Source organism: Aulonocara sp. 'chitande type north' Nkhata Bay, linkage group LG16 (assembly GCF_057382095.1).
Source record: "Aulonocara sp. 'chitande type north' Nkhata Bay isolate Kocher_YH1m ecotype deep benthic linkage group LG16, A_spYH_male_GT1.1, whole genome shotgun sequence".
Lineage (NCBI taxonomy): Eukaryota > Metazoa > Chordata > Actinopteri > Cichliformes > Cichlidae > Aulonocara > Aulonocara sp. 'chitande type north' Nkhata Bay.
Genome location: NC_141359.1, coordinates 9,660,728 through 9,672,584, shown reverse-complemented (window position 1 = coordinate 9,672,584; position 11,857 = coordinate 9,660,728). Strand labels below are relative to the sequence as shown.

The 11,857-nt window shown below is 40.5% G+C and overlaps 1 protein-coding gene across 2 annotated transcripts in view; it reads right to left on the bottom strand.

The window, feature by feature from the left end:
- The window catches only part of popdc2 (popeye domain cAMP effector 2), a 15,848-nt gene extending 3,991 nt beyond the window's left edge, over positions 1 to 11,857 (bottom strand). Inside the window, exons 1-3 of one of the 2 annotated variants that reach the window (XM_086265799.1) lie at positions 10,862 to 11,857; positions 7,429 to 7,537; positions 4,980 to 5,424 (exon numbers count right to left, since the gene is read on the bottom strand). In XM_086265799.1, the coding sequence (XP_086121925.1) occupies positions 4,980 to 5,424; positions 7,429 to 7,537; positions 10,862 to 11,355 (1,048 nt within the window). In that variant the 5' untranslated portion in view covers positions 11,356 to 11,857. Of the gene's footprint in view, positions 1 to 4,838; positions 5,425 to 7,428; positions 7,538 to 10,861 lie in introns of both variants that reach the window. The other variant, XM_086265798.1, reaches the window with a different exon arrangement.

Sequence of the window (11,857 nt, the reverse complement as noted above, 5' to 3'; positions counted from 1 at the left end):
GTCAGCAGTTTGTTACTTGTAGGATATGAGAACATATTTCTAAGTTTAACTTCGTCCAGACAAGGTGGGCACCTCTGTGCTGGGTCCTGGCCATGATTTATTTATTTTGTTAAATGCAGCCGGTGCAGTTTTTCAAGGATTATCAAGGATGACACATTCATTGAAGTAACCCCCCCCCCCCCCCTTCTTTTTATAGGTTCAACAGCTTCCTTGTCACTGACTCTTACCCGCCTCCAATTTATATTTTAAATTTTCTCATTAATTGCAAGAAAAATTGTCAATATTTGATTGCCCCAAGTATTTCTTTTCTGTGATACCCAAGGATGTCCAATCTAGCGCTACAGTTTTGCAGTACAAAGAGACACTGTGGCACTAAGTCAGGGGCGGGGAACTCCAGGCCTCAAGGGCCGGTGTCCTGCAGGTTTTAGATGTGTCCTTGATCCAACACAGCTGATCTAAATGGCTAAATTACTTCGAGAAGCCTGGTAATGAACTAATCATGTGACCCAGGGTGAGATCTGAAACCTGCAGGGACATCGGCCCTTGAGGCCTGGAGTTCCCCAAAACTGCTGCAAGGAGTCACGGGTGAAAATAATACCAGAAGAACCAAACTGAGATTCCCTAGGTTGGTCATAATTTCATTAAATGCTAATTAACTTAACTATATAGAATTGACTATGTGCACCCTATGGTCACTGCACTAGCTGCCTTGATGCCCTTATCATGTAGGTTATAAAACAAAATAATGGGCATGCATTAAACCTTTCCATTTGTCTAGGTTCAAAAGCAGGGCTGGGCAACTCCAGGCCTCAAGGGCCAGTGTCCTGCAGGTTTTAGATCTCACCCTGGGTCAACAGACCTGAATCAAATGATTAGTTCATTACCAGGCCTCTGAAGAACTTCAAGACATGTTGAGGAGATAATTTAGCCTTTTGAATCAGCTGTGTTGGATCAAGGGCACATCTAAAACCTGCAGGACACCGGCCCTCGAGGTCTGGAGTTCGAGACCCCTGTTCAAAAGGTTGTTGACCCTTTTCCCTCTTGAATACTTGAGTGGATTTTAGCATTTACACTCTCAAGAAACTACTGTGCTTGCCTGTAAATAGCCAGACACTACACGGCAAATATCTGCAGTATACTTGTTCTGTGTTCATATTATTAATGTCATGAATGTGAATGTTGAATGCTGGTCACTGCCTGCTGTGATTCAGAGGAGCAAACGGCTTATGTTTTTCTTCAGTTCCATTTCAGTTTACGGTTGCTCATCCACTCACACACAGACCCACAGATGCGATGACTATGATACATTTGTGTGCAAGAAGAGGATTTCTTTCCTTGTAGTGTCCTGATTTTTGAAATTTTGTGAGCATATGATTGCTTGTCCAACCCGCTTTGAAGTCATTGACTCCAATCTGAACTGAGAGGTATGCTGCAGCTATGACAGATTTGACCTGCTGCTTCACAGCTGCTGTGCAACCCAAGCCTGACACTGACTCCACTGTCCAGCTGTGAAACGTGATCCTCCACCTGTGATTGGGCAGGGCAGACAGAGATGGAGGGGAGGGGTGAACAGATAAGCAGACAGAAAGCCAAAGGGTGGGGACACTGGATTAATAGCATGGCACGGAATTTTCTGAACATCCCCTAAATTTACAAGCTCTAATCCTCGTCAGATAAGGACACAGCTGGTGCCTGCCCAACCTCAACAAAGCCTCATCATCATGTAATGAGACAGATGAGAAAGTAAAGAAACAATTCCCCACAGACACACACACACACGGAAAATACACCCACACACAAGGCCCGATCGACTGTCTACAACCACAGTGGGCCCACTCTATGTTCATTTGTTAAAGTGTTTTCACTATTTACAGAGAACAAGTTTAACTCTGCTAACTGTGCCAGACATAACTAAGCATGTGAGCTGTGTGGCCAAAGCACACTAATGCATAGCAGCTGGCAGGGAGGGAGTTCTGATTTTAAAGCATGGGAGGAGGCCAGCAGAAAAGAATTCCAGCCACCATTTAATGGCAATCTACCATGAGCATGAACTAGTTAGAAAGTTTTTAACAAAAAAAATACAAGTGCAATGATTAGTCAGATTTATTGTATATGTTGAATACTTTTAAATGCAAAAGAATTCCTCTCAAGATAAATGAAATAAGGGGAAAAGAGTCAACTTTAGAGCAAAATGACCTTTTAAATCACCTGTTTCGCTAGTGCTGGATGATGTGATGGTGCATTGAACAAATGTTGGCTAAATTAAGCGATCCAAACTATTAACTGTGTGCTAGCTGTAATTTAATTTTTTTTTCTAATTGATAAGCCTTCAATTTGACCTAATCTTAGCACATTTGCTAATAATGCACATGTATCTATTTAATAATAGAAAAACGTGTCCAGTTGTCAAGGAATTACAGACCTTTGATTTGATTTTTTATGTTTAAGTAGAAACACCTTCACTTGAATTTCCAAGCTCCTGTTTCTGAGGTCAAAAAATGAACTTTGAACCTCATAAATGTGATTTTCTTTTTAGGATATTCTTAGGTCATATATACACACATACTTTTCACATATGTACTTTAACACAAAAGAATACATATGTAATACAAAGTCATATATGTATAACTTTACATGTAAAACTTTTATGCACTTTCAAAGTAAAAGTATTTATTATTCCCTTCCCTTCAGTGTGTTAATAATATAATTATATATAATTAATATATAATATATAATTATTAACAATAATATTATAATTTATTGTTATTAATCCATGAACATCTAGGCAGAATATTGGATGGCTGAGACTTGTCAGATTTTATATAATTAACCTTTGAATGTGTTTTTGGGTCATTTGAGCTGTTGATCTGTCGTAATGTAAATAAGGTAAAATTAAAACCACACTAATTCTTGTTAAATGCAGTGAAAATGGAAATACTTAAAATGAATGTACAACCAAAACAAACACTCAAATGGACTCATATTTTTATTCTGAGACTCTACTAGAGTAGATTTTCCTTGTTTACACATCAAAATAATTCATATTTATAGTTGTGGTCAGAAGTTTACATACACTCAACATGGGCTTGATGTCGAGGCAGATGTGAACTGTTATTTTTCCAGGGTAGAATAGCTCTTTAATGTCTTTACAAAACAAGAATTGGATGGATTGTTTTTTGTTTTTTCTCTAATCAACACATGGTTAAAAGTATACATGCACCGTTTACTAATGTTTGGTTAAATGTTAAAAGTTTAATCTCAACCAGATGCTTTTGGTAGCCATCAATAAGCTTCTCACATATAACTATGTGGATATGTGACCACTCTTCTTGTCAGACTTGGTAGAGTTCATTGAAATTGGTTGGTGTCTTGGCACAGACCCAGTTTTTAAGTGTATTCAACAAATTTCAAAAGTTGAGGTCAAGGCTTTGGGAAAGCCATTCCAGAAACTTAATGGAGCAATCTCTAAACAACTGCAGATTCCAGGATCATCAGTTCAAAGAACAGTACCAAAGTACAAGCTGTTCCCCTTTTTCAAGTTACAGAGCACTTTGAGTGCTCAAGTGAAAGTGGAAGCAATATATAAGAACCAGACCATTTATTCAATGTGTCATCATGTTGCCAAGCTCTGGAAGTAAACTGCAAACTGTTAACCAACTTCCTCTCATCTCAGGGTCAGGGTCATGACCAAAAAGAAGCCTTGCTCCAAAATGAGCTTGACTGAAATTTGCAGCTTCTCACATAAACAAGCCAAAGTTTTTTGTTCAGACGAGACAAAGATTAAACTATTTTTCCACAATGATGAGGTATGTTTACAGGAGTCGCAAGGTTTTCAGACCTAAAGACACTTTACCAACTGTCAACCAAGATGGTTGGACCATCATGTGAAATAATAAACAAGGAAGAGTATCTCCAGATTCTTCAACTTCAACTTGGAAGGGATAAATCAGGCTAACATTAAGATTCTGGAATGGATTTCAACCTCAACCTCATGCTTAATGGTCAGATCCATGCCAGGATATTAAGCAATTTAAAATCAGCCAGAAAGGTGGTCAAATACCCAACCAGAACTGTGCCAGAAGCTTGTCAATGGGTTGTATGTATCCAAAATTCAAAGTTGTGCACCCAATTCTTGTTTTTGATTGTCATTAAAGACGTGTGCTGTACAATCATTCCACTCTGGAAAAAAAAAATCAAGCCCAAAATTACCATGCCCATGATGCCTGGATATAAACTTTAGAATTGAGTTCAGTTTTATTTTGATATGGAACCAAATCACAACAGCAGTCATCTCAAGGTGCTTTATCTTGAAAGGTAAAGACCCTACAAAAATCCAAACACATCTGTATCCTTGTATCTTTCACTGGGCCTTTGTGCAGCCCCTCAGTTCATCCACGCTCTGAAACAAGTTGTTTTAGTGCCTGACTGGCTACTCCTCACAAACAGAAGGTTTAAACAGCACATGGGTGGGACTACGATAACCATATTATGAATATGTTCTCTCTTTGACATCATAAAGATCCACGATGGGTAAAACTTCTTGCCCTCAACTTTTGACTCACAAGGATTACTTGATGACTTTCTCATTTGAGACTTGTTTAATAAGAGCATCCGCCATCTACCAACATATATATGACAAAAATGAGGAGTAAGAGTAATAGGTCCACTAATGTTGAATAAAATAATGATTATATTAATTATCATATCAGTCATTATCATTATAATGATTAATATGATTATATTGCAACACAAAGCCGGGTTAGTAACAAATGTGTACCACAAGCCTTCCATGCACACACACCACCCCATGCAACCCTTCGCCCAGGTGCGGTACTTACATGTAGCTTAAGTGGTGCCCCCGTGTGTTAGCTCCAGCACCCTCCCTCTCTACCTCAAATATTCCCTCTCACTGCCATAATCCGTTAAGGAGCCCGCCACATCAGCAAAGTCCTCCAGGACTAGGCTGGTGGAGTCCTCACCAATGGGCAGCTCCGGGTCAGACGCCCAGGAAGGGTGATAAGGGTCATGCAAGGGTTCTTCCACGGCTGTCTTCATTGGTCCCTGAGGTTTGGGCTGGAGAGGCTGAGGTTTAGATCTGTCAGGCATCTGGTAGGTGAGCTCTGGGTCTTGGCACTGCTGTTCAGTTTGTTGCTCCCTGGCAGGGCCTCCATCACTACCGCTGCCACCCTCACTGCCCTGCGAGGCAGGAGCCAGCACGTGGTAGAGGCTTGGCAGGCGGATGTCCAACAACACGCCACTTTTGATGTAGAGCTTGTTGTTGAGGTTGTAGAGCTTTTCAGCAATGTCGTGTCCCAGCATTACAGAGAAGAGACGGGCGATGTAGCGATCCTTTGATATCACCATGTAGAGGCGGCGGCGACGCCATGAGATGTAACGGGAATCTTCCTCTGCTGTCAGGGTCACCTGGGCAGAATGAATGACACACCATACTATCAGTGTATAAAAGAGGCACTTTGGAACATTTGACCACTATTAGCAGCATGGAACAACGTCATTAGAAGCTGGCTCTGGTTTTGCTTGCAAGCACTGGAGCAATAGCCTCACCGACATATTCTCATTCCCAAAGCACCGCATACTGACAAAGCTTCCAGGTAAAATAAATGTAAAGAAAGAAAGAAAGAAAGAAAGAAAGAAAGAAAGAAAGAAAGAAAGAAAGAAAGAAAGAAAGAAAGAAAGAAAGAAAGAAAAAGTGTAAGTGCCTGAAACCTCGATTCTTTTTAGTGACCATCAGGGGGCGACACCTAGTTGCAAAGAGAGTCCAGTTGCATAGATGTCTGTAAGAAAATGGACGTGTTTCAGATTTGTTTGGTGGCCTGAGAGGTCAAACACACTGCAACCTAAGAAAACACCAGCAAACAGAAAAACGCTACCAAAGCATACAAAACACAAGAGAAGTAATACTGTGGAAACATCTTTGCTATCAGTCGTTTAGTGTTAGCCTGTTCTGTCACTTATGCTGTGATTAATTCATCTTTTTTTATTCAGCTTCCTTTGCATTTGGAGTGTTTTCTATTTGACAACGTTTTCTTCGGTTGCAGTGCGTTTGATCTTTCAGAGTCACCGTAGCTTTGTGACTTCATTTTTTTAGGAGTTAATCGTCTCAGTCAGTTGTTTATTGCAGAACATTTTCTACATTTTAATGTCACATTTAAAGTAGAATAATTAATAGGTACACTTCATTTGTGGCTAACTCATTATTGATAAGTTGGATGTGAGTATTCCTGAGTTCCTCGGTCAGCGCCACCCCGATCTTATGACTTGTGCTTTAAAAGACTAAACAAAATAACAAGCCAATATTTATCAAAGTCTAATGCATAAATCAGAAGTCACACTGACTATCTTATAATAACTACTGCCTGCACAGCAGGTCACTTTGTGAATTATATTGAGTTTATGGACTACTCTGAGCCTGCTAAATGGGTAATTGTGTTAAAATGTCACACTGAGAGTTCCTCACCAAGCTCCTGTATCCGAAGAGCTGTGAATAAGATCTCCCTTGCCACTCTACTTCATTCATTGACAGTTGGGTTTGTAATGTAGCCTTGAAGGTTAAAAAAAAGCTACTAGATGTAATTCGTAAAATATAACTATTTATTACAAGTGCAATTATAATTGTTTTAAAATGATCAGTGTATTTGCTGATACTTTTAAATATAATGGTAAATTAAATATCTTTTGGTTTTAAACTGTTGATCTAATTAAATAATGTCCTCAGGGTGACATTTATTATATTTTACCGTTTTGTAACATTTTAAACACAATAAATAAATAAAAAAACTGCTAATTAAATGATAATGAAAGCAGCCCATACACCTCTGCTTGTATTAGTCCACCTCATCAGATGGCACACCCTCCCTGTCTGAAAGCCCCTTAAAACTAAAGCACCACCCAAACGTCCAACAAGATTTCGAGGCCTTGTTTCTACTTTAACTGAACCAATCAAATGCAACAGGATATGTTTCCCTGCTTTTCCCTGTTCAGCTTATCAGTGAGATGCTGAGTGTGATGGATGGCAAAAAACACAACTTGATATCCACTTCTGGTTCCTCATTCAAGCTCATTCAGTGACAGCTTTTCAAGTTGATTTTACTTCCACGCCTGAGATTTACAGAATTAAGCAGAAACTGCATCAGTGTCCTGTATTTGGTTGTTGATCAATGGTCATGACAATTTGGGCAATTAGCATCAAGAAACTGACCTCACAGCCCATTGTTGGTCAGTGATGCTAGTGTTGGTCATTATGCAAATGTACAGCTGGGGAAACCTGCAGTCAGATGAGACTGAAGAAGTCACTTGGATGAATGACGAAACGTTTCACCCGCTAAAAAATGCCAAGTCCAGGTGAACAGAATCAGATTTTTGGGATTTCCTTACCTGGATGATTGAGCATGCATAAAGACACTGTACCTGGAACTTTCCCTCCTCGTTTGGTCTAAGAGACTCCCACTCGGGAGAGTCGAGGAACTGGTGTCGGTGGATGTAATGCAGAAACTGGCCCTCCAAAGACACGTTGATCCTGAGACAGAGAGCAACAGATACAAGGTTAAAAAGGGAAACGGGATTAAGAAGTGATAATGACAGCAGAGAGAGTTGGAGGTCACAGCAGGTCTAAGACGCTGGAGGTGGATATGGGCAGAAATACCTGCCGCAGACAAGCTACCGGACTTTAGTGGACAGAGGTTAAGTATGTTATTACTAATCAAATGAAGTAAGTTTTCAAATAGGTTGAGAAACGGGACCTATTACTTAGAATTAGCAGCTCTAATAAACAATCGTGTGCAGGGATTTTTTGTCCTGAGGTTTCTTGCAAAAGATTTTAATTCAAGTCATTCCCACATGTGCTGCGGCACCACTACTACTTTGTTTGTTTGTTTGTTTTAAATTAACACATGATTCTTTCATTTCAAGGACCAATTATTTCTCTATGCACGACAACTTTATTGTGTTTTGTTCTTCATTCACTGTAGGCTGAACGTGTTCATATCAATGATGGGACTATCGTGTATATTCGGTCATCTGACTAAATCTAAAGTCAAATCTGAAGTCACTACAACCTGATGAGGGCAAGCTAAGGCAAGCCCAGATTACAAAGACATTTGTATTGGAAAAAGCTGTATCACTGTTATTATGTTAATGGATTTCTCTCTAGAGCCTATTACTGTGTGCTAAAACTGCTAGAAGCATTTATTTAGACACTTCAAAACAATAGGTGTTAATTGCAAGCTATTTTCCAGAGTGTTGTTGCATTAATTACCCTCAAGGCACAACCAAAGGTATTTCAATTGGGGAATCCCATTTTAAAAGTGTCAGTGCACTGCTGGCACTTTGGCATATGTACTATATGGTCCAGATTTTGTGGACACAGGCTTACTCCAGAGTTCTGTTTCCCCGATTTGATTTGATTAACTGTTGTTCCTGAAGGGGAGCAAATACATAAAACCAGGTTCCTACAACTTGCTAAACCTTTCCAAATCTTCCCAAAAGATGCAGATTTATGTCCACTGTTTTTAAATGAGAGGTCACATATGTATTTGGCTGTGGAATACAACCATATCAAGCATCTGGCTTTGAAAATTACTCATGAATTGCACAGAAAAGAAAGGCTTTCCAACACAACAGTAATAATACGTGTTTCTGGCAAATCAGAAGATGCAGATGAATAGAAAAATAAAACGGAAATCTTTGCCAAGAATTCACAGCGTAAGAAAGGAAACGTTTAGCTCATTTGCTCGTAGTTCCAAATTTGGCTTGTAAACTCAGAGCTGTCAGCACCGTGGCCAACATTTAATTTAAGGTAAGAGGAGCAGTCAGTGTCACTCTCCTGTCGGGAGCACAAAGATATGATTTAACCAGCTGGCAGTGAGCAGGGGGACGACACACCAGTGAGTCACAGACAAAAATACTCTGTTTACAACATTTCTCTTGTGTAGCTTCCAGGACTGTGAGATCTAATGCAGCTCTGCTTTGAGGATGTTTGGAGGAAGAGGACAGAGTTCCTTTGACGGTTATGTACTGCCAACAGTCTCAGAGTCATTAATTAAGTTTACTTTTAAATATTTATGTGATGTTATGGAGGGGGGGGGGGGGTTCCCAGTATTGGAAAAATGTAAGCCTGCGGTATAAATTGACATTCTTTAAGCACCTTCTGCTTCATTTATTCGGTCTGTTACAGCACTCTTATTAACTTTGCCTACTAAAGTGACTTTATTATCTCAACACTCTGTGGCAGTATGTGGACAGAATGTCTGCACAACAATGCAAAGCACTCATGCAGATTGTGTCTGCATGCATTTGAGTTTCTACATCGAAAATAAAGAATACTACAGCATCTTTGCAACTGTTAGCCTGCATGTGCATATAGGCCCAATAATAAAGGTGCAAAGTTTTTGTTTTTAACATCACTGTTGGTTAGGGTGCTCTGTGTTTTTAATTAACAGACAAAACTACTGTATTGTTTTATTATCATTGCCCTCATTTTCATCATTTTTTACTAACCAGCGAGGACATTTAAGCAGATAAATTCCAAATTAAAAAAACAGAGAAAAAGGAGAAGAAATCAGAGCTTGAAAAATAGTGAAAATTGAATTCTAATGAATGTTATTGTTGTTCCATGCCAAGTGGCTCTGTAACTGGGCAAAGGCTCGGTCACACTGGATTAAAAATAGAACAGCAACCTCAATGCAACTGGAAATTGGTAGCTGCCCTTTGATTACACTAAAGAGACTGATTGCAAGTAGTTGCACAGACCAAATGGTCAACCACTTTTGATTGCAAGGTGAATGGACAGGTCACCTGGTGGAAGGCAACCTGTCTCAACACAGCTACAGTCCAGCTCTGACTGACTGCAGTCACTCAGATTCATTAGAGAAGGTTTGCAAATCGTTGCCTTCTAATTTATAAATGCAGACAAACTGCCAACAGTTTGCAATTAGTCTGAGTCAGCTTGCACCAGTAATGTTTTAAATACTGTAGAAAGGCTGAATCAACTGGTTGCCAACTGGTTATATTGCAATTATGTTCCAATATATTGCAAAAAGACCACTGAGACCCTGTATCATTTTGGGATTTTTGCTGATTCTTCATATTTAATCGCCATATTATCACAGAACGACTGCCCAATTGCCATTTTATTGGTATATTGCTTGATTTGCAACTGGTTTCAGCTAAATGCAGGTGGCCACCATCTTTAGAGAAACCGTTTCAAAGACAATGAGACTGCAAGTTCATTGCACACAGCTATGGCAGTTTTGGTAAGACTCACAGTCTCCAACATGTTCCCTGCATCACCCTCAAAGGTGATACAGATTTGGTGTTTGCAGCTTATTTCTACTTTTAAAAGGAGCTTTACCTACAAGTATTTTTCTTTTATCATGCAGGTGTTTGGGGATTCACAGAACCCTCGATGCGATACAGTAAGATACAATCCGTGATAACAATCACTCTACAACACTACTACAGCTAGCAAAATCGAAGATATGAATACCACCAAAAAAAAGTAAAAGCAGTAGCTATGTGTGTATTCACAACATTTTGAGATAGGTTGTGTTTGTATTTTTATGTATGAATATTACTGTGTCAGTTCTTTTTATTAGCTCTCGGATTAGCTTTTTCCTGCTGATTGCCACTTCATTAGCCTGATTTTTCTGTAAAACGCCTCCACCAGGAGTCATAAAGCAGGGATCTTGGCAACTTAAAGTGGTGCATCACAAGACGATATAATAAAATGTAGTGCTACATGTGTTTTACGGCCACACTTTAGGTGCGTGCCATCTTGGAGATGTGTGTCAAAGTGTAATCGTCTGTGCACACAGACACACAAACACATTGCCCACTCACTCACCTTCCAGAAAGCAGAAAGGAGAGCCGGTCAATGGGGGTCTTTCCCTCCACAGCATAAGTCTCTCCTGCTTTCAGCTCCAGCACCTTGTTCTCAAAAGCCTTTGCAATCTCCTTGAACACCTGGACAGGCACGCCCAGGGGCAGGTAGACCGCCTGGTAGAGGGAGGCCAGCTCCTCACCTCGTATGCCCTCCTGGTGCAGCCGGTAAAGGAGGTGACAGAGCTGAAGCAAGCAGACCAGCAGTAGAAGCAGGTTCCAGGTGAAGACATCCAGGCCGCACACTGTAAGTAATCCCCACAGAAGAAGACACAGGAAACCGGGACAAAGGAAGCCGAAGATGAAGAGGCACCCGTAGGCCCCGCTTCCTCCCATGTAGCCCAGAAACAGGATGGTGTTACCCAACTGGTAGATGGCTCCCTCTGTGTTGTTGCTCCAGCCATCGCAGAGAGGGGGAAAGAGCAGGCTGTCCAGCAGGCTAGAGTTGTCTGCACTCATGTTTAAATCTTTTCGAATAAGTTCTGGAAAGGTTCTTGGTGCACAAAGCAAAGTTTGTTTGTTTTGTGGGTTTTTTTTTTTAAGAAGGGACCAATAAGACTTGTTTTCCACTCAAACTAAGTGCTGTTTCTGTCCTATTACTAGATCATCTGTTTGGATTACAGCTTGATTAAAAATAAACAGCCTGATACTGACCAAAAATGTCAGAGGTAATTGCTTGTTCCCTTGGCGTGCAGCGGCAGAAAATTCTTCACCATGAAGATATTATCACGACTCTATTTGTTGCAGAAACACAGCTGGAATGGGTTTCCTCTGTTTCTTCTCCTCTCATCATGCGTCCCTTCCTCTCTCCTCTGGCTTCTCCCGTCTTTCCCTTCCAAGTTTTCCCGTAGTCTTTCTTGCTGTGCTTTTCTGTCTCTTTTTCTCACCCTCTGGCCTGCACCGTAGAGCCACCAGCTGGAAGAGAAAGGGATAAGGGAGGCGAGGGGGGGAGTCGATAGGG